Source organism: Chenopodium album, chromosome 9 (assembly GCF_948465745.1).
Source record: "Chenopodium album chromosome 9, dcCheAlbu1.1, whole genome shotgun sequence".
In the NCBI taxonomy this organism is placed as follows: Eukaryota; Viridiplantae; Streptophyta; class Magnoliopsida; order Caryophyllales; family Amaranthaceae; genus Chenopodium; species Chenopodium album.
In genome coordinates this window covers 71030311-71054125 of record NC_137842.1, presented here as the reverse complement: position 1 = coordinate 71054125, position 23815 = coordinate 71030311, and the positions used below count along the sequence as shown (strand labels likewise).

Sequence of the window (23815 nt, the reverse complement as noted above, 5' to 3'; positions counted from 1 at the left end):
ATTTCAGTCAAGTTCTTAATTACCTTCTCTCATAAACAATTCATTTCAACTACGTTCAGTTCAGTTCAGTTCAACCTCAATCAGTTCAGTTCAGTAAATTGAAACAGGCCCTAAGTAGCTAACATGCCTACTAACTCGTTTACAAGTGGATGAAATAATAATCTCCTTGCTTTTAAAGTACTTATAACAAATGCTCTTGGTCTACCTATCGATCATCAATTAATTTTAGAATGATGAAATCCTTAACAAGTTTATAAATGATGACTTTCTTCTTTGGTGTACTCATTAATCAATGTTATACACGAATAAGGTGAACTACGAGTACAACTTATAACTAGAAGCTAAGTGAAAGTAGTGATTAATTAGTACAAGTAGGAATAAGAGTTGATCGAGCTAAAGTGGATTAATACGTCATGGCGTATAAATGATTATCGGGAATTCGATCAGGATTCAGCTTTATCATTAACTGATGGTTCCCAAGACAGGTTTGATATGGACAATTCTGTGGCAGTAGATATATTTTATTACTTGTATTATCATTACTCATTAATTATTTTCTGTATTTTCATCTTTTTTTTTTTTTTTTTTTTTTAATTGCTACCTTTCCTACTACTTTTTCTTTTAGATGCTATGTAAGCAAGGTACTCCCCATATTATCTTCAATTTACTGATTTTATTAATAAGATCAAATCACAAAATACAAGTTCGGAATAAGGTAAACAAATAGGCATAGTCTTATTTAGAAAACTACTATTACGAGTATATTTCTCTATATTACTTATTTTTAAAAAAGTAAAGTTAAAAAGAAAGACTCTGGTTAGATCTCAACTCTTATAGTATTTTTAGTTTAATGTTTGTAGACCAGAAAGTGAGGATAAGGAACTCTCACCTTTAAAACGTCTCTACCACGGACTGAATCCTAACCTTTAGGTTTTGCTACAAAACAAATTTGGTGTTATACGGAGTAACACTTGTATTTGCGTGTAATTTATTTTAATGAGGCTAGTAGATAATACATGGAGAACTATTTGTCGATCTATAAAAACCCCAACATTTATCTCTCTTATGATTAATGTAAGATTCAACATCTCTAGTAGGTTTAAGGGTCGTTATTAGCAAAAAAAAAAATCATATGGTTAAGAGGATAAAGTTATGACAATGGATCACATATTCTCTATCATATTACACACATATAAAGAAAACACTCCATATTTCGTAAAAGATTAACATATAATTAGGCTAAACACTATAATGATATAAATTCAATTGACAAGGGTAGATAATGAAATTTTATGGTAGTCAATTTTGTATATTTTTTTTTTTAAAAAAAAAAACAAAAATCATGGGATCATCTTAAGTAGTTGTAGGTAGGGCCTGTTTCAATTTAGTGAATACAACTAAACTGAACTAATTGGGGTTGAACTAAAATGAGTGGTTTATGAGAGAAGAAAATTAGAAACTAAACTGAACTGATTGAAGCTGAACAAAACTGAATTGAGCTGAAAATAAGCTGATCTGAAGATAACGGGCCTATTATCTGCAGATAACGGGCTAATTATCTGCAGACAACTTATTTTCAGTTTAGTTTAATTCATTTTAGTTATAATAAGTTCAGTTCCTAATTTCTTTTTCTCATAAAATATTCAGTTTAATTTAACTCGGCTCCAATCAGTTTAATTAAGTTTAATAAATCAGAACAAAGTGTTAATGGTTGAACATCATAATATGATACTGTAGAAGTTGGTAACTTGGTATGGTATTGAAAAAAGAGGTGAGATGAAATAGAGAGAATGAGAGTATATGAAAGAAGGTGAAAGTGAGAGTGAAAGTGATTAGAGAGAGAGAAGTGTAAGGAGATGGCAGTGAAACACGGGCAATTAATGTAGGGATGTAAATGACAATTGATTTGATAAGGGCATTGTTCATACTTCATTCCTACTTGTATAGACTTTCCCAAATCAAATCTTGCTACGCGTCATGTTTTTGGTGGATAATAGGAGAATGTCCGTCTATTCCAACTGACCGCTATTCCGCATCACACACTACATTACAATTTACAATTTACAATTTACAAGTGCAACTCCCTTCCTTCTCTCTCTTTCTTCCTTTCCCTCGCTCTCCTTTTATTAGGAATTAGCATAGCGGGTCGTGCCATTAGTCATCCCCTCTAATTTTAACACTATTTGCATTCATGGAGTACTACTTTGTCAATAAAATACGTACTTCCTCTAATTTTCCTCTATTTGCATTAGTGATCCCAAAATTTTCGAAAATTAAAAGGAAAACTCTAACCACTTGAAATATACCTCACCCTCACTTAATTAAATATATTAATAGTCAAACAATTTGTACCAACATACATGAAAAGGGCTAGTATACATTACGTGTCACTTAAAAACAACGAAGGGAATACTTTTTTTTCTATGTTTTAAGTGTTAAACTCACCATATCAACTTTCTTTCTATGTTTGCTTGAATTGTTTTAATTTTTATTTATAGTTATAATAATATTTATTCATTATCACTACGTAATTTTTACACAATTAATTAGCATAATCAATTTTGACATTTTCATATATCAAACAATTTATCAAAAATGTCTAAAGGGGTGGTAAAAAAACATTCAATAACTTGTCTCAGAAACTAGTAAATGTAGTTAAATCCCCATTGACAATAACAGTAAAAACCAAATGAAAAAGAAAGAGAGTAGGGAATAGGCTGCGGCAGCTGAAGGAGTAGGGGAAGTTGCATAGAACGGCGCAATGATTATGGGTTGGTTGTGCTCTGCCTCATGCCTCCTGCATTAATCCTTTTACATGTCTATTCATCGTTCATCTTTCCGGCTACTCTCATCTTAAATTAAGCATCACTCTCATCTCATCACCCCTTATGTTTTCCCTCCCTTTCATTTCCCTGCCTTTACTCACTCTATGAGTCTATTACTTCTACTACGTATATTTTACAACATCGAGACACGTTTATTTCTTCTCGTTGGTTTGGATATGCTTATTTTTAAGAAAGCGCAAAAACATTTACGTTGAAGACTTGGAGTAGTATTTCATGCAACTATTAGATGTTAGGGCTTGTTCACTTCACCTTAATTTCAGCTCTTAATTTTCTTCTCTCATAAAATATTCATTTCATCTCTATTCCCTTTAGTTCAGCTCCAATCAATTTAGTTCACTTTAGCTCATTTTAGTTTATGTGAACTGACCCTTAGATTAGTGTTTAATGCCTAATGTGACACAAATGCCACCCTTAGCACGCACACAACTTTACTGTACAACCTCTATGAAAGCCTACTGATCGACTACTGAGGTATGTAAGTTCGTGTCTTTACTCCATGTGCACTTAACTTTGTATACGTAACAAATAATACGGAGTGTCGTTTTTTAAACTTTTTGAATACTTTGTCACAAGCTTTAATGCAAGTTCAAAAATCCGTTAACAAGTGCAATGCTAAAAGGTAGGAATATCTAATATTCAAGCCAACTCTAGTAATATGGCTGGAGAAATATTTTGATAAATCCTAGCATAGCTACAATATGATATGGTGTCGAAAATTAAAATTTTAAATATTTATTTTCACTACATACTACTCCGTTTTAGTCTATATTATTTATTTTATTATACAATGACGAAGTATATGACTAGGATGTGGTATAAATTTAATAACACTAAATTTTAAATATTTATACATAGTCGACGACTATCTTAGAATTTTTCCACCAGTACTAACAAAGCCAAAGTAGATTTGTTTGGAAGCAAAGGCAAAATGTTCCCCACATAGCTTAATTTTGGCATGTTTAACAGGTGTTTGTTTTGAAGGTGGGGGTGGGACTTTGAGAGGTGGGGATGTTATAAGTATGGGCTATTAGTCCTGTTGTAACACATTAACACTGCACAACTAGCTGGTGCTACTCGTTTCATGGAAAAAGCATTTTGCTTCTAGTTCCCAATTAACTTATCTACTCCTTTCAATTTCACTGTAATGCCCTACTATACACCGATTTTTGTTACTTGTATAATAATTGCCAAGAAAAGTCAATTTTAGGATTTGGTACCACATTTACAAGTATATATCACAATTAGAGCCCTGTTCTTTTAACCTGTTCTACTCTACATAGTGCTGATTCAATATGCTCTACTTATTTATGCTGACACCCGCTGAAATCTGTTATGCTCTGCTTGCTCAGTAGCTGAAAAGAACATGGCCTAGTTTTTGCTTACACCAATGCATCGGTGTAACTTGTACAAGCATACAACATAGTAATATAGTATCATTTACACACAATTCGATCAATTTGTGGACTATAAAATAATTTGAAAGTAGAAAATGTCAAGTTTGCTCTTTGTAGCGTTGGTGTAACTTGTACAAGCATACTAGTATACTACGTACACAATGTCCTTACATACAAGTTGATTGAATACGTTGTTTTATTGAAATATTTGTTATTACATATATGTGTTGATTTCTGATATGTAAAATTTATACACGTAAACAAATACCGTAATTTATCATAGTAAACAAAAGAGCTAAATTATCCGACATCGTTGTCAACTAATTAAGTAAATAACGGGATATTTTCAAATTTATTGAAAGACAAAATGACATTAATTTTGTTAGAAAACCTAAAAGAAAAAGGGCATGTAGAGAGGTGATATTAGTCACAAATGACATATTGGGGGCAAAAAATAATGGTACAATAATTAAAAAGAAACAAAGAAACAGGCAAATTGATGGAAGTGTCTTGGTTGCTTAATAGAGTAGTCAACATGTTGTTCCCCTCTTCGTCGTCACCCTCAATATCGTTAAGAGGGGTCAGTCCCCCACACCAAAAGAATCTTCCCTTCATTTGAAAATGACCCTTTATTCTTCATTTTTGCATATACGATAACCTTCCCTTCTCACTTTTCTTTTTCATTCTTGCTTCATTTTCTACGCGTAGTTGTTCTTTGGAATTACTATTCCCGCTTGATCCTCTTTATACAAGTCTTTTGAATGCGGATATCTATCGTTTATCTTGATGAAACCGAATAGATGATTGCATATAAGGAGTTAAAAGTGAGAATGTACATAAAGTCATTTATTTTCAATTCATTGATTTGGACTTACACATTTTAATGGTCTTTAATTTGTGGAGTATTGTACTTCATTAGGATTGGTAGGCCACCGGCTCGTTAGGCCCATTATCTACGTTATGAAAACGGCCCACTATTTGTTTGGATGACTTAAACCTCAGCTCCTCGAATGAGCTTGTACTTCAACAGATTTTTTGCCTTTTCAATTTTTTCTTTTTAATAGTAATAATACATTTCATTTCTTTTCCTATCTTTGTGCAGCCCATTTTTTTAAAAAATACCAATATTTTTGACAACTAACTATTAGTTTAAGCGTAGCTATTTTGTAACATGATCAGAGTAGATGTTGATATACTACCTCCGTTAACTTATAGTTGCAAATTTAAAATATTTTATCTCACAAATAATACCCCAATGTTGCAACTAAAAGTTAACGGACGTAGTAGCTTATTACTTGGTGAATTTTTGACATCGAGAGGGTATACTCAAACTCCCTCCATCCACGACGTAGCTCAAGAATCCACTCTCATCAATTATCACCACCTCTATCCTTTGCTTTCATTTTGTTCATATTAATGGTATATATTGCGAATTAGTGCAAGGTTTGTATAATTGTATTCAAAGGGAAAATTTGGACTTGACATTCATACGTATCTCTTTATTATTACATACAAATACTTATTATAATTTTTACGTAAATATATACTTCTAGTTTTATTATACTATAACATAATAGAAAACATACAACTTAATTATATCTTAAGCATTTCTACACTTAGATTTATTTCCATTGTGTATCATCACAAGGAGAGCAAGCCTCTTGAGCAATATCAGTGATTTGAACTTTGGTGTCATAAATAACTCCGGGCTTCCAATCTGCTGGTAAGACATTTTTGGCCCAAATATTTTTGCCATCATAGCCCGATGTTACAACAAATCTGAACTGCAAAGGCCCATTTGGTGCCCTGCTTGTGTCCCACACTATTCCATGATTTCGGCTCATGAAAGTCCAATTTGGTGAACCAACCTATTATTTCATACACAAACACAAAAATTAAAGTTTATTAAGGTATTATTAATGTGAACCAACCTATCATTTCACTATAAACACAAAAATTAAAGTTTATTAAATGTAAACAAATATTCTTAAAATGTGGGCTAATGTTTTTTGACATGCAAGATCTATTTTTTGAATTCTATATTTTCCTAACCTCTCATTTATGGAGATATCCCTAGTTTAACTACTTGCTCATATGCTTGAAGAAAATAGATGGAGTACATTTTAAAATATGGTTACCTGAGCAACATCGATTGCTACGATTTCTGTTTGTCCACCTTGGTAGAGAATTTTAATTGCCAAGTAACCAGGATTATGGCTAGACTCATCAACTCGAATAGCCAAATTTTGACCTTTATAATCACACGGGATCCTGTTATGCACATGTAAAATGATGTAAGAACGATTTTAACCTTAAGACTTTCTACTCCATACTCAAGATAATAAGATCTTAGATAATGTTCAACACAAATCATGTTATTGCATTTTTGAAAATTATCAATATTGACAGAACATTTATATTCATTCACACTTATTTGTTTTCAATGTATCATTTCACATTCATAAATATATATTCGAAGAATATGAGCAAGGTAACATAAAAATTAGTTTAATAAATGTAACCTTTTATATTCCACGTCAGTAATTCCAAGCTTCTCAACATCTAGGTCTTTTCCAGGGTTGGCCATGGCTTTGAAAGCTCGATTGCTCAAAACAAAATCATTTTTATTATTTGTATTCAGATCAGTTAATATCACTTTAGTCCCTGCCTTACTACACAGATAATTATCTTTGCATCTTATCTGCCATAACAAAAATAACTGATTTTAGCACATAATATAACAATATAACATCAGTGATCATCTATCTTACTAAAGCATATTCGTAGTAACCCCGTCTGAATTTAGTTGTCACATACAATACAACTTTAAACGATAATATCAACGTGACAACTAATTTCGAACATAAAATACCTGAAAGCATGCACCACAGCCAGCACCATCGTTATACAATTTAGAGACACCAGCTGCAAGAAATCCCCTGTTTAAGTTCAAAGCCAACGAACCATACCCACATGCTCCAGCTGCATCAATTCAAAAAATTAACGACCACCCACTTATTAATGGCATAAAATATAATTTGGGTCAATCTCAAATTGTACTAGTTACAATCAGTTTAATCAAAATTCAATATTAAAACTAGACTAATAAAACAGGGGAGATATTTATTTACATGAAAGTGGTGAATCATTATAGAAAAAAGCAGCCTTTGATCGATGAACACAACGATCACAAGCTGTTACAGATGATACAAACAGTATCATAAAGATGAAGACCACAAATCCCGCCATATTTGATCAATTTTGTGGAATATTTTGAATTGGGTTAGAAATTATTGATTTAATTCACACATATATATAGAAAATTACGTATAATTTCGAAATTAAAAATAAAAATGGTGTACAGGTAAGCAAAAAGAGGGAGAAAATGAGATATAAATAATGAGGTAAGTTTGTTGAGGGGGTGAAGGAAAAAGACAGGGGAAATTGTGCAAACGCGGGAAAATGGCGGCGAAAAAAGAAAAAAAAAATGAGGAGGATGAAAGTGAGTGAATATGTAAAACAGGGCACTTAGTTACTGGTTTTTGTTGGTGGCCATTATCTTATGTGCTGTCTTGACTATTGACAATTGCCCAATATTTCATTGGTTTTATATTGAATGATTATGAAATGTTTATGATTAGTGATTTTGTTATTGGAGTATTAGCTTGTTATATTAGGGCATGTGTAATCCTACTTAATTACTTGTATCATCATGTTTCATTCTATAGTATGAGATGGGTGTTAATTAATGTTTGCTAATAGTGATGAATGTGTAATTGATTTAAATTAATGTTTACTCATAGTGATGAATTTGTAATTGATTTAAGTAACATGCTATATACAGCCTGTTACTTAAATCAATTACAGGGTTACAAACTTACATATAAGAAGCTAAAAGTGGAAAAATAAATAATTAAATAAAATAAAATAAAATACGAGTATAACATTTATTACATTGATTTGGGCGTAATTTTCTCATCCATTCTTAAATTAATACCAAAAAAGAAAAGTTATTAAATGTTTATTCATAGTCTTACGAACTACATGTATCAATACTTCCTCCGTTTCTATTTAGTTGACACGTTTGATTTAGGAACATATATTAAGGAGAGGAAAGAGAGTGAAAAAGCAAGTGGGGTAGCTTGTAAATGCAAGGTAAAAAATTTACCCTAAAAGGAAACGTATCAACTAAAAAAAAAACTTCCTAAAAAGGTATACGTGTTAACTAAAAAGAAATCGAGGTAGTACATAGCATTACCCTTTATTTAAATTGATGTTCACTCATATTGATGAATTTGTAATTGATCTAAATAAAGCTCATTTATAGTGGTGCATTTTTAATGTTCATGTTAAAGATTTCTATTGTTTAAAGTAGGTAATATATCTTAAATTTTTTATTAGTATTAACAATTAAGACTTATGATATGTATGGCCGAAACCACAAAAATTTCTCAAAAAACGTAGATATTAGCCTTCAATTTAGGAATTTTTTTACTTTTCCGCCCAGATATAAAAATTGCCGAAATGTTTTTACCATAGTACCAAACACCCTCCGGGAGTCCAATTGGGTGTGTGGAACCATCCAATTTGCCTTTAAACGATCAATTTACTGGTTTACAACTTACACCGATTTCATTCATTCAAGCCTACCACGAACATTTATGACAACAAATAATGATCACATAGGGTTCCAAATGACATTATATGACCCCGAGATGTATTCCCTAGAATTTCAAGATTTTGCGACACCAGACCCCGAAAACTCCAAAAATTCTCAAAAAGCGTGGATATTAGTCTTCAATTTTGAAAATTTTTGACTTTTTTTGGCCCAAAAATAAAAATTGCTGAAATGTTTACCATGGTCCGTAATACCCTCCGAGAGTCCAATTGGGTGGGTGGAACCATCCAATTTTCCTGTAAACGACCAATTTACCGGTTTACAACTTGCACCGATTTCATTAACTCAAGGCTACCACGAACATTTATAACAACATAGAAGGATCATTTATGGTTAGAAAAGGAATTATATGAACCCCGAGATGTATCCCCTAAATTCTCATTTCTTTTCGGCACTGTGCCTCAAAACCATCAAAATTTCTAAAAAAGCATGGATATTAGCCTTTAATTTTGGAATTTTTTGACTTTTTTTCGCCGAAAATAAAAATTGCCGAAATTTTTACCATGGTCCTTAATACCATCTAGTAGTCCAATTGAGTGGGTGGAACCATCCAATTTACCTTTAAACGACCAATTTACTAGTATACAACTTACACCGATTTCATTAATTCAAACCTACCACGAATATTTATGACAACAAATAAGATCATATATGGTTCCAAACGACATTATATGACCCCGAGATGTATTACCTAGAATTTCAAGACTTTTCGACATCGGGCCCCGAAACCTCTTAAATTTCTCAAAAAGCATGGATATTAGTCTTTCATTTTTGAATTTTTTGACTTTTTTTCGCCCGAAAAATTAAAATTGCCGAAACATTTACCATGGTCCCTAATACCCTTTTGGAGTCCAATTGGGTTGGTGGAATCATCCAATTTGCCTTTAAATGTCCAATTTAATTACCAATATACAACTTGCACGGATTTCATTAACTCAAGCCTACTACGAACATTTATGACAACCTATAATGTTCATATATGGTCCCAAACGACATTATATGACCCCGATATGTATCCCATAAAATATTAATACTTTTCTACACCGGGCCCCGAAACCTCCAAAATATCTCAAAAAGCGTGGATATTAGCCTTTAATTTTGAAATTTTTTTATTATTTTTCGCTCGAAAATAAAAATTGCCGAAATTTTTACCATGGTCCCTAATACCCTCCGGGAGTCCAGTTGGGTTGGTATATCCATCCAATTTGCCTTTAAACTGCCAATTTACCGGTTTACAACTTGCACCGATTACATTAATTCAAGGTTTCCACGAACATTTATGACAACAAATAGTGATCATATATGGTTCCAAATGACATTATATGACCCCGAGATGTATTGTCTAGCTTTTTTGATACCAGGCCTTGAAACCTAATAAATTTCTTAAAAAGCGTGGATATTAGCCTTTAATGTTGGAATTTTTAGACTTTTTTTGCCTGAAAATAATAATTGCCGAAATGTTTACCATAGTCCCTAATACCGTTGACAGGGTAAAGTCGTATCCCCTAATAAAAAATAATTCCTAAGTCCTCTAACTAAAGTAGATAGGGAAGTAGGGTCGATCTCCACAGGGAAACAAGTCTTTTTACTCCTAATTAATTAATATAATCTAAATTATTTAAGTAACCAATATTTTTAATTAAGTAGGAAGCTAAACTACTAAGGTTGAGAATAAGAAGAAAACAATATATGAAAGAATCTAGGGCATAGGTTCACCAATAAATAATACTCCAGGGTAAAACATAGTAATCAATCATTGACATTGCATAAATAACATGATTAACAGGCTCTCGCAATTTATTAATCAACATAGATCTAACAGGCTCTCGCAATTTACTAGATCTAAGTTCTTATTGAAAATAGCCTTTAATATGAAATTAACATCTGCTCGATTCATCAATTTAATATTGCTATACTTTTACAAGCCGCAATTGTAAAACATTAAAACAATCCAATAAGAAATCATCATGCAATACCAATAACCAATAATAGTCAATCATCAATGCATCAATTAACCAGATTGTAAAGGGCTCCCGCTATGTATTACAATCACACAATTAATTTACCGGTATCAAATCTCATCTCTCGAATCTTGACTTAACCATTTATAAATTAACTTGCCTATTGAAACTAGACCTAAACATTAATTCTCATCTCTCGATTCTTGAATCAATATTGTCAAACTCATGCGTAAAAGATAGGCCTAATCTAGTCACAGAGCATTAAATCAATCGATAGGAAATTAATCTAGCATTGATAATCAACAACAATAATTTACCCCTTCATATTATTTATTAGATCCCCATAAACCCTAGAAATTAAACTACTCACACATATTAAAAATTAAACTAATCAAAGTAATAAAATAAATCATGGTGAAAGGAATAAAATAAATAACTAAGATTAAGGGAAGAGAAATCGTTACCAAAATAAATTTGGAATTAATGAAAAGAATTACGAACAAAGGTTTAGAGAGAGTTTAAGAGAGAAAGAATACTAAGTAGAGAGAGAAAATCTAAGAAGGAGAGTTCTAAAAGCGTATTACGGAGGAGTATTTATACTCCGTACAAAAATCCTAAACTAAAGCAAATTAAAACGACGCTAATCGTCTCCTAAAAATACACGCGCCCAATCGGGCGCGCCTTTTTTGACTCTAACACTAATCTCGCGCCCGGCCGGGCGCGTCACCGGGCGCCAGACTAAGATTCTCCTGCCCGGCCGGGCGCGCCTCCGGGCGCCAGCCTTTTTGGCCGGGCGGCTCAATTGGGCCACTATTTGGACTTCGATTGGGCTCCAATTCTTCGGGCCAATCTGGGTTTCCTCTTTGGGTCTTGAATACTCGGTCCAAATGCCCCGGTATCACCTATACCGAGCCCTTAATCACCGGTTCGATGGCTCTAACCGGCCCTGGGCTATAAAATCTGGTCGTGTTTCTCCAATGCTCGTGATTGCTCCAAAATATCTCGGGAAAATACTCCAAAAGCATAAATCCCTGCAAAAGTCAACCAAATCTACGAAAACACTAGAAAACACCAATTAGTAATAAAAGTGGCTCTAAAGAGCCAAAAACACTACTAATTATGACCAAGGGATGGGGGTAAAATAATATATAAAATAGACACATCAACCGTACCCTTTGGGAGTCCAATTGGGTGGGTGGAATCATCCAATTTGCCTTTAAACGGCCTATTTAGCGATTTATAACTTGCACCAATTTCATTAACTCAAGCCTACCACGAACATTTATGACAACAAATAATGATCATATATGGTTCCAAACGACATTAAATGACCATGAGATGTATCCCCTAGAATTTCAAGACTTTTCGACACCAGGCCCTGAATCCTCCAAAATTTCTCAAAAAGCATGGATATTAGGCTATTAGCCTTCAATTTTGAAAATTTTGACTTATTTTTTCGCCCGAAAATAAAAATTGCCGTAATTTTTACCATGGTCTGTAATACAGTCCGAAAGTCCCATTGAGTGGGCTGAGCCATCCAATTTGCCTTTAAACACCCAATTTACCGGTTTACAACTTGCACCGATTTCATTAATTCAAGCCTACCACGAACATTTATGACAACAAATATTGATCATATATGATTCCACAAAGCATTATATGACCCCGAGATGTGTCTCCTAAAATTTCAAGGTTTATCGACACCGGGCCCCGAAACCTCTTAAATTTCTCAAAACGCGTGGATATTAGTCTTCCATTTTTGAATTTTTTGACTTTTTTTCGTCCGGAAATTAAAATTGCCGAAACATTAACCATGGTCCCTAATACCCTTTGGGAGTCCAATTGGGTTGGTGGAATCATCCAATTTGCCTTTAAATGTCCAATTTAATTACCAATATACAACTTGCAAGGATTTCATTAACTCAAGCCTACTACGAACATTTATGAATGACAACTTATAATGTTCATATATGGTCTCAAACGACATTATATGACCCCGATATGTATCCCATAAGATATTAATACTTTTCTACACCGAGCCCCGAAACCTCCAAAATTTCTCAAAAAGCATGGATATTAGCCTTCAATTTTGAAAATTCTTGATTATTTTTCGCCCAGAAATAAAAATTGCCGAAATATTTACCATGGTCCCTAATATCCTCTGGGAGTCTAATTGGGTGGGTGGAACCATCCAATTTGCCTTTATACGACCAATTTATCGGTTTACAACTTGCACCGATTTCATTAATTCAAGCCTACCACGAACATTTATGACAACAAATAATGATCATATATGGTTCCAAACGACATTATATGACCCCGAGATGTATCCCTGAGAATTTCAAGACTTTTCGACACCGGGCCCTGAAACCTCCAAAATTTCTCAAAAACCGTGGATATTAGCTTTCAATTTTGGAATTTTTTGACTTTTTTTCGCTCGAAAATAAAAATTGTCGAAATGTTTACCATTGTCCCGAATACCCTCCGAGAGTCCGATTGGGTGTGTGGAACCATTCAATTTGCTTTTAAACGACCATTTTACCGGTTTACAACTTGCACCGATTTACCGGTTTACGACGACCAATTCAATTAACTTGCACCGAACCCGACTTGAACCGAAATTGATCCAAACCCGTTTTAACCCGTCAAAACCCGAATTTAATCCGACATGGTGACTTGTTATTACCCTGACCTGAATTCGACCCGACCCATTCCTAACCCGACCCGAATTTAACCCGACTTGTTATTGACCTGACCCAATTTCAACCCGACTTGTTATTAACGCGACCCGAATTTTACCTTACCTACCCAACCCAAAAATTCAACCCGATCTGTTACTAACTCGACTCAAAATTAACACGACTTGTTATTGGCCCGACCTAAATTCAATCCAAATTGTTCCCGGTCCGATTTCAAATCACCTTAAATGCAATTTAGACCACCTTATTATTGTTGATCAAAGCATTTTGTCTTGGGAGACCAAGTCGGTCCAGGCCAGCAAAAGAAAGGTGCTTCATCCTCAAATTTAAGAGTTAAATATAGTATATATTTGTTGTATGGTCAAAGGAGATAATTATCTTCCTAAATTATAGAATATAGTTCCCTAGTATATTGCCATATATATTATAGTCGAAGGAAATAATTAGCTTGATAAAAAGGATAATTATCTACTTATAGTTAGTTGAACCCGAATATGACCTGACTTGGAAATGACACGACCTGATTGTAACTTGCAAATTATTGACTTGAACATAACCCGACTTAAATCCGAGAATGACCCGACTTGGAAATGACCCAACCTGATTATAACCCGCAAATTATTGACTTGAACTGAACCCGACTTGAACCCGAGAATGACCCGACCTGATTATAATCTGCAAATTATTGACTTAAATCGAACCCGACTCAAACCTGAGAATGACCCGACCTGATTCAATTCTAACCCGCAAATTATTGACTTGAATCGAACCTAAATCGAACCCGAGAATTACCCTAACTCGTTTTAACCCTTGAAAACCCGAATTAAACCCGACCTATTGTTCACCCGACCTGAATGTAACCCGACCCAAACCCGATAAGAAGTATGAGCCGACGTGGCCCGACTCAAGCATGACCCAACCCAAACCCGACCCGCATAGGTTATTGAGTTAATCTGAATTGACCCAACCCGAGTTGACCCGACCTACTCTTACCCGACCTACTCTTACCCGACCCAAACCCGGCCTGTTTACCCGAATTGACAACTCTATATATATGGGTCAAGTTTGGTAGAGTGTAGGCTGACCATTAGGGAACGTGAGCTAAGTTTAGACCGTCGTGAGACAGGTCAGTTTTACCTTACCGATGGCAATGTCGCAATGGTAATTCAACCTAGTACGAGAGGAATCATTGATTCACACGATTGGTCATCGCGCTTGGTTGAAAAACCAGTGGCTCGAAGCCTCGAAGTGATGGATTATGATGTGACTGAACGTCTCTAAGTCAAAATTCAGGGGTAGGGGTTTCGGCCCCCAAGGGCACGTGTCGTAGGCTAAGCTCGCGCGATGGATATGCTGTGAGAGTCGCCTTGAAATACAATACCTATCGAGCGACGAGGTATATTGTAAGTGGTAGAGTGGCCTTGCTTCCACGATCCACTGAGATTCAGCCCTATGTTGTTTCGATTCATCCCTCCCCCACCCTATTCCCTTAAAGCACCTATATTTTGGAAAAAGAGGTTAACAGTGCATCTTGTATGCTAAAAAAAACTTAGTATAGTATTTGAGGGTACTATGTCGTCTTTGCCTTTAGACAAGATGATTAAGGATAAATGAGATGGTTCCGGGCACTATTCGTGACTCCCAATACCATCTGGAAATCCATGAAAGTACCTAGATGCATAATCTCGTCAGGAAAAAAAATATGATGTACTGAAGCCAAATTTAAAGGCTATAATACACAAAATCGGAGCAATTTAGGAGGTGTCGAAATTCGGTGTCGAGATTCCATGGAATTTTACGAGATGTATCCCATGGTCATATAATGTTGTTTTGACCCTTATACGACCATTAGTCGGCTACATAAAGGTTCCGTGAAAACTTATAGCCAATAAAAGAGGTGTGTACGAAAACGGGTAAATTGGATGGTTAAAGGCAAATTAGATTGTTCTGCCCACCTAATTGGACTCATGGGGGGTATTGGGGTCTATAGGAAGCTTCTTGGCAATTTTTATTTCTGGGTTAAATAAAGTCGAAAATTTGCAAAATTGAAGGCTATAATTCACGCTTTTTAGGCAATTTCGATGGTTTCGAGGCTCAGTGATGAAAAGTTTCGAGATACTAGGGAATACATCCTAGGGTCATATAATGTCGTTTGGAACCATATATGATCATTATATGTTGTCATAAGTTTTCGTGGTAGCCTTGAGTTTGTGTAATCGATCCAAGTTGCTTGTAAATGGGTAAATTGACTGTTTAAAGACATGTTGGATAGTTTTACCCACCCAAATGGACTCTGAACGTGTATTAGGGTCCATGGGAAGCATATTGGAAAAAAAAAAATCCGAGTCTAGAAAAGTGAAAATTTGTCCAAAATTGAAGGCTATATAAGGTAGGGTGAGTCTATACACGATTTCAAGTCAATTTTTGATATTATTACAAAAGATAAAAAGAATGCGTGGGGTGATTTTTAGGGCCATATAAGGTGGTTTGTAACCATAAGACACCTTTAAAGATGTCCATAAATTACCAAGAATGAGTTTTATTTCTATTATGAAATTCATGAAATTTTGAAATATAATGATGTCTATATGTAACCTAATGCAGCTTGATTATAATGATATTTTTTAATTTTTTTTATTATTATTATTATTTTGTTTTTGACGAGATTGATTATAATGATGTTATAAAAGTATAATTAATGAAGTGATGTGACTTGACTATAATGATGTCATATAAATTTAATGATGTCATAATTCTAGTAACAATTAATCAGCTATGTGAATAACTGTTGGCCATCTTATGAGATATATCTATTTTAGCAGGAATGATGATGACTATAGATCACAATTTTTTTCCACATAAAGATTTTTGTGAACATGTGTCAATATAAGCAAAATTGTCAAATAACACATAAGTCATGACGGATCTTGAATCAATAAATTGAGTTGCTTAAAATACTACCACCGTTACATATTACTACCCCCGTTACATATTATTTGCAACGATTAGACATTTTTTCTCTCTACTTTATGTCAAATCGTTGCAAATAATATGTAACGAAGGTAGTATTTGCAACGATTTGACATAAAGTAGAGAGGAAAAATATCTAATTCTTGCAAATAATATGTAACGGAGGTAGTATAAAAATGCGGTAACAACATACAAGTATTTGACTAACTTGGAAAAAGTCGATATGAAAAGAAAGACAACACATGCTTGAAAATTGATTTTTAAGGTACTGCATGCCTTATTTTGATGACTGATAAGCAAAATAGAAGACAATATACTATCCTTATAAGCCCGGCTAATAGTCCAAACCTAAAAACAATGATGATAAATCATGGGTAGAGATTTCATGAATTGCTGAACTTGCATTGTTAGAACTTAGAAGTGACTTTAGGACATACTTCGTATTCAAGACATTAAAATGTTGCTCTAGTACTTTTAAAACTTTAAGTTCAAGCATTGATAGTTATGTTATTATGAAGCAAGCTAAAGCTATGCAACAAAATCGCTTGGCTTTACGTTTAGCAGTTAGCAAAATACGAATAATCTAGGTGGGTGAGTATATGTTATTGTGCCTAAGGCATACACACAATTATAAATGGCCGACTATAAATAATCATAATCTTAAAATTGTCACTTTTTAAAAGTGTCTAAATTAACGTTTAAGTATGAAGTATTAGATTTCAAATATTAATACCTTTAAGAAGTGTCCATATATACGAGGAGTATACGACCATACTCCACAATACCTACTTGTTTTTTAGCCAACATGATATAAACCAAGCTAATAATAGCAATATGGGGTGTTTTCTTAGTAATACTCGTAAACAGTAATCAGACAATATCTTTTGTTTACATCTTGATCCAAATAATTGATCAATCATATTCAATGTTGTTTATCCAAATAAATAATTGGTTTGATGCACCGAAATGACAGATTCAAAAGTAACAAAGGAAAAAAAATATAGAAACAAATAATTCCGAGTAATTTTATTAGCTGATTGTAACAAACTTATGTTTAAAAATAATCATTCTACTTTACTATTAGGCCCAAAAAAAAGAAATTAAAAGTCCTATACAGAGGATGAAATAATTAAATAGAGAGACTAATTCCAGTGGCTATCAGCACAAGGGGTGCAACCTTGTAATGCAATGTCATCAATTTGAACTTTAGAATCATATGTGACTCCTGCCTTCCAGTTTGCTGGTAATACATTTTGAGCCCAAACGTTCTTGCCATCGAAGCCCGATGTCACGACGAATCTGAACTGTAATGGACCAGGGCCCGGATACTTGGTTGTTTCCCAAACTGCACCGTACTTCCTATTCATGAATGACCAATTTGTTGAACCAACCTGTAAATGTATTATAAGTAACATGTTAACACCATAAGGAGAAAATGTATACATATATCTAGCTTACTAATGTTTGTAACATACCCGAGCAATATCAATTGCAACAATCTCGGTTTGACCACCTTGGTAGAGAATATTTATAGCCAAATAGCCAGGGTTTTTACTAGTTTCTTCCACGCGAACTGCCAAGTTTTGACCTTTATAATCACACGGTATCCTGATACACATAACATTCAAGTTAGATAACAATTAAGCGTGGAACCTACCAATTTAACATGTATTACATTCTTCTTAATATACTATTCCTTATCGGTTATACTATAGTATATGACATTAGACAACATACACTAGTATATATGTAGATATTTCAATATATTCACATTAAGATCGAGTAGATGTAATTCTAAGTCCACACACCGTACATAACTAATGAGTAATGACTAATGACTTCTATGTCTCCCGTTGTTCGTTCATGACCGTTGATCATAAATGCAAACAAGTAATAAGTCAACCGAGTAATCGTTTGAACATGTACTTTAATTTTGTAAAGACACTAAAAAACGGGCCTAATATGGGCAAATTAAGAGGCCCTACAATATCTAAGCGTGGAGTAAAGTTAGAGTTAAATTAAATAGACATTGCGCATCTACAACATGTGCATTAAAATGTTAGACAAGCTAGTCAGGTTAACATTCAATGTGCTAGTTGTAACTTAAATTTAATCAATTTTGGAGCATAAAGAATGGACTAGGACATTTTTGGTTGGCTACAGCCCATAATATTTTATACGTTGGCTGTCACGCCATTGGACAAAATGCAAAGGTCAATAATATCTTGACAATTGACAAATCTCTCAATATCCGCTAGAAAATTTTTTAAAAAGATGTGCTACATAAATTATTAGACCTCTAGGCCAATGTTCACATATTATGAAATTAGCAATGATTGCCAATCGAGTGTAACTAAGCAATCTTTTCCAAAAGGATCCAAACAACATCTAATGTCACAAATGGTTAAGAGTATCATCCAAAATTTCAACATTGACTCGACCCAACCTGACCTATAAGGCTATAATCACCTTCATATATAACTCTATATCTTTTCCGGTGTGTAAAGTAAACTTAGAAGTGTACAACAATCAAGCATGCATGAACCAAACAACATACGTGACATGGATACAATACACCCGAGACATAAAGAATGAGACAGAGGATTTATTTGGTCTAGTTAATTGGGTTATATAGTTAGTTACCTCTTATATTCAACATCAACAACTCCAAGTTTAAGAATTTGTTGGTCCTTGCCATGTAAAGCCATGGCCCTTAATGCCCGGCTGCTTAGCACAAAGTCAGAGCTGTTGTTACTCTTATTAACATCAGTCATTATCACTTTAGTTCCTGCTTTACTACACAATCCACTGTTTTTGCATCTTATCTGATCATCATCATAAAATTAAAAGAATATATTAATACTCAATTAATCAATCAAATAACTTTGAATTAATTTGATCATACTTAATAAATTAGTACTCCATATACCTGAAAACAAGCACCACAACCAGCACCATCTTTGTAAAGAGAAGGGACACCAGCTGCCACGTGTCCTCCATTGAAGTTCAGAGCTGAAGAACCATACCCACATGCTCCAGCTACATCAAATCAAAAAATTAAAGATTACCCACTTGTTTTTTTGCCAAATTATTATCTGGGTGAATCTTAATTTGAGCTAATTTCAAACAAAAATCATCTGGGTCTAAAACACAAGCTAAAAATAGTAAGAGAAATAATAAAAAAAAAAACTTACAAGAAAGAGTAGAAGCTTTAGTGATTACAGATGCTTTTGATAAAACACACTGATCACAACCACTTGCATATGAAACGAACAAGAACAAAATCAACCAACTTAAATTCGCCATTTTTTTAAAAATAAAGATTGTATTTTTCTGTGTAAAAGTATATAGTTATGTGTTTGTCTTAAATGAAAGTGATGTGCTCTCTTATTTATAGGAAAAATAAAGTAAGATAAATTCGCTTTGTAATTTCTATTTTTTTTATTTAATGTGGTACAGTAATTAGGAAGGATCGAAGAAGATAAAGTTGAATCAGCAAATAAACGCGTAAAAAAATAAAAAAGAAAAAGAAAAAAAAAAGGGAGAGAGAGTGTGAAAAAATGGGAGTCACCGACCTCTAAGAAATTAAGGCGGTCGGACAAATTAAGCAAAAGTAAGTGAAGTGTTTGACAGTGAGACAAGCGGTCAAGTGGGGGTGCAGTGTGAACACTGACAGCAAGTTAATTGTTGGTTTTGTTACGAACAATTATTTTGTTACTTGAAACTTTGAAGTGAAGCTTAATTCATCTATTTATGATGTTCCTAAGATCAAGGTCATTTTCTATCTTTCTTCAAACCAAAAAAAAAAAAAAAGATCAAGGTCATTTTGGAATTTGGATGAGTCTGGATTTGATCGTGTGAACGAACTCTCATGTTTTGTTATTGTTACCGCCTTATCGGTGTATTATCTATACAAAGTCATTGCATTTTATATAAAAACGAAGAGTATAAGGGCATGTTCACTTCACCTTAATTCCAGTTCAGTTCAATTCTAATCAGTTCAGTTTTTAATTTCCTTCTCTCATAAAATGTTCATTTCAGTTCAACGCCAATCAGTTCACTCAGTTCAGTAAATGTGAACAGGTCCTAAGACATTAAGCAAAAGAAATAATTTTCATTTTTTTAAGATACCGACTTTTAAAAGTAGATGAATAAAGAGAAGATTTATAGTGAAGAATTTGAAGATATTAAACAGAATACATAGCATATATATTGCAAAAAAAAAAAAAAAAAAAAAAAAAAAAAAAAAAAAAAAAAAAGTAATATACAAAGTATGTGTTGTTTTAGCTAGCTTGTAATAGTGTAGTTTAGGTGTAACAAATCCATGGAACCATTGTTGTCGACATTCAAAACCATTAAAAATACAAAGTAAATATAAAAAACAACTTTAAATCTAAAACGGTCAGAAATTAGGAGTGTTTTATGGCTACTATTTTTCATAATTATATGTTCATGAGTGGTACCAAATATTAATGATTAATCAAAGTTAAAGAAGAATAATTAGGTGAAAGCATATAATTAATATTTTCCTTTTTTTTCTGTTTAATAATCATAAATCGTTATTTATACAAGTGTATTATGCACGGCCGCGCGAGTGGTTGTTATAGTGATTAAGCTAAGGATTAGCTGAAATAATATCCTAATTAAAAAGTTGACAAGTTTGGTGACTAGACGAATAATAGGAGAGAGAGAGTGGATAAATGTCTAATCTAGTTGTAGTAGTCTCCAGTTTTCATGCTTTGTACTAAAAGTATATAAAGCCAAACTACATTACTATTATGATAACCCTCAACTAACAACTCTTTCTCCTGATTTAGAACTTTCAGCATCATCTAATAGAGGACACTTTGCAAGCTAGCCTCATTAGTCCTATCAAGACCTACTCTTTTTTCTTTGGTTTGGTACGGAGTACTTGTTAATTAATGCATTAGGATAACCAATTTTCTATATCTTTGACAATTTTGGAATATTTTGGAAACTCCGCCAGTGGGTTTCCCGCTGCCAGTCCCAAGCCTGGATAAAGGAGGAGGGTTACGGTAGGCCAGTGACAGCCAGTATAAAACTTCGTCACATCCCATGACATGAGCCAAACAGATATTTTCGTGGGGGCGTTCCCTACTCAGCGACGCGCTGCACTTCCTAGACCCGGGTGTAGTGATAAGTATGCAAGGGTTGCTAGGTCGTCGCCCAGAAGCGACGCGCCACATTGCCCGAGTGTGGTGTCAAATGAGCAAGGGCGTGCCATTGGGGCGTTCCCTACTGAGCGACGCGCTGCACTTCCCAGACCCGGGTGCAGTGATAAGTATGTAAGGGTTGCTAGGTCGTCGCCCAGAAGCGACGCGCCATATTGCCCAATTGTGGTGTCAAATAATCAAGGGCTTGGAGTTGGGATCAGGAGGGAGCGTGGGAGAAAAGAATTTAGTTTGCGGATTGGTTCTTGGAATGTGGGGTCTCTTACGGGAAAATCAGCAGAATTGGTAGAAGTAATGAAAAGACGACGCGTGAACATCATGTGCCTCCAAGAGACAAGATGGACAGGAGAAGGAGCTCGAGGCTTGGTTTTGGGGTATAAGGTATGGTATGTTGGGCAAGAAACGAGCCACAGAACAAGGAATGGTGGAGCTAGGAACGGAGTTGGTGTGGTTCTCGATGAGAGGTTGGCAAAAGAGGTGATCGAGGTCTATCGGAAGAACGATAGGTTGATAAGGCTGAAGTTGCTATGTGGCAAGGAGATTGTGAATGTTATCAGTGCTTATGCTCCCCAAGTGGGTTTAGATGCAGAAGAGAAACGACAATTTTGGGAGGACCTAGACGAGGTGGTGCAGGGTGTCCACCACTCAGAGAAGTTATATATTGGAGGGGATCTAAATGGGCACGTTGGGGCGAGCCGAGATGACTATGAGAGTGTCCATGGAGGCTTTGGGTATGGGCAGAGGGACGCCGGTGGTGAAGCTATTATGGATTTTGCCCAATCATATGATTTAATTTTGGCTAATACTTGGTTTAAGAAGAGGGATTCACACTTGATAACTTTTCGGAATGGAGCAAATGCAACTCAAATAGACTTCCTGCTCACAAGGAGCATAGATAGACAAAGTTGCATAAACTGTAAGGTTATCCCAGGGGAGAGTGTGGTCACCCAACACCGGCTATTGGTAATGACTATTCGTCTGAAAGAGAAGGCGAAGAAAAAAGTTAGACAAGAAGAACCAAGGATAAGATGGTGGACCCTAAGGGATGCAAAAGCTAAGGTTTTTACAGAAAAGGTAATTGAAGAAGCGGATTGGGATGGAGAGGTGGATCCGGACATGACTTGGTTACGAATGAAGAACTGTTTCCTAAGAGTGGCCAAAGAGGTCTTAGGGGAAGTAAGGGGAAGAACTTCGGTACAGAGAGATACTTCGTGGTGGAATGAAGAGGTGAAAGCAGTAATTAAGCAAAAAAGGGAATGCTATCAAGCCTTAGGAAAATGTAGGAGTGATGAAACCTTTGCAGCGTATAAGGAGGCTAAGAGTAAGGCAAAGGCAGCTGTTCGCCAAGCAAAAGAAAAGGCATATCAGGAGGTTTATGAAAAGCTTGATTCCAAGGAGGGAGAAAGGATCATTTATAAGATGGCAAAGAGAAGACAAGAGGCAAGGAAGGATATTGGCATGGTGAAGTGTGTCAAAGATAAGAACCAAATGGTCCTAGTGCAAGAGGAGGGCATCAAGGACAGGTGGAAGGGGTACTTCGATGAATTATTTAATGGAAGTAATGGAGTTGTGATAGGAGATACCTCTATGAGTGATGAAGAAATCAACATGGAGTATGTGCGAAGGATTAGGAGAGTAGAGGTGGAGATTGCACTGAGGAAGATGAAACCTAAGAAGGCGGTTGGCCCTGATGGGGTACCGATAGAGGTGTGGAGGTGTTTGGGTAAGATTGGTATTGATTGGTTAACAAACCTTTTCAACAAGATATGGACGGCTACAAGGATCCCACAAGATTGGAGGAAGAGCACCTTGGTCCCGGTTTATAAAAACAAAGGAGACGCTCAAGATTGTTCTAACTATCGAGGAATTAAGCTTATGAGCCATACTATGAAGTTGTGGGAAAGGGTGATTGAACAAAGGTTGAGGGCATGCACAAGCATTTCAGATAACCAATTTGGTTTTATGCCTGGGAGATCTACTATGGAGGCAATCCATTTGATAAGACAAATGATGGAGTTTTATAGGGTAAAGAAGAAAGATCTTCATATGGTCTTTATTGATTTAGAGAAGGCATA

General features: G+C 34.8%; 2 protein-coding genes across 2 annotated transcripts; both read right to left on the bottom strand.

Moving 5' to 3' along the window:
* Positions 1 to 5673: 5673 nt before the first annotated feature.
* LOC145560447 (expansin-like A2) lies at positions 5674 to 7787 on the bottom strand. Its single transcript, XM_081621701.1, has 5 exons — positions 7372 to 7787; positions 7113 to 7222; positions 6763 to 6941; positions 6379 to 6511; positions 5674 to 6108 (listed from the first exon to the last, which is right to left on the bottom strand). Exons 1-5 carry the CDS (start codon positions 7487 to 7489, stop codon positions 5863 to 5865), a joined length of 786 nt encoding a protein of 261 aa, XP_081477827.1. The 5' UTR covers positions 7490 to 7787; the 3' UTR covers positions 5674 to 5862.
* Positions 7788 to 17549: 9762 nt separating this feature from the next.
* Positions 17550 to 19927, bottom strand: LOC145559133 (expansin-like A2). The gene is made up of 5 exons (XM_081620553.1): positions 19743 to 19927; positions 19478 to 19587; positions 19192 to 19373; positions 18024 to 18156; positions 17550 to 17939 (listed from the first exon to the last, which is right to left on the bottom strand). The coding sequence occupies exons 1-5, from the start codon at positions 19852 to 19854 to the stop codon at positions 17691 to 17693; spliced, it is 786 nt and encodes a 261-aa protein (XP_081476679.1). The 5' UTR covers positions 19855 to 19927; the 3' UTR covers positions 17550 to 17690.
* Between the last annotated feature and the right edge of the window lie 3888 nt (positions 19928 to 23815).

What these genes read in the sequence shown, in the direction of transcription:
- LOC145560447 (XM_081621701.1), bottom strand. Translation starts at nt 7,489, where the DNA reads ATGGCGGGATTTGTGGTCTTCATCTTTATGATACTGTTTGTATCATCT. An exon ending in TAATGATTCACCACTTTCAT is followed by an intron (nt 7,223 to 7,371) that starts GTAAATAAATAT and finishes GAATTGATGCAG; the next exon opens with CTGGAGCATGTGGGTATGGT. An exon ending in TAGCAATCGATGTTGCTCAG is followed by an intron (nt 6,109 to 6,378) that starts GTAACCATATTT and finishes ATGAAATAATAG; the next exon opens with GTTGGTTCACCAAATTGGAC.
- LOC145559133 (XM_081620553.1), bottom strand. Translation starts at nt 19,854, where the DNA reads ATGGCGAATTTAAGTTGGTTGATTTTGTTCTTGTTCGTTTCATATGCA. An exon ending in GTTGATGTTGAATATAAGAG is followed by an intron (nt 18,157 to 19,191) that starts GTAACTAACTAT and finishes TATGTGTATCAG; the next exon opens with GATACCGTGTGATTATAAAG. An exon ending in TTGCAATTGATATTGCTCGG is followed by an intron (nt 17,940 to 18,023) that starts GTATGTTACAAA and finishes ATACATTTACAG; the next exon opens with GTTGGTTCAACAAATTGGTC.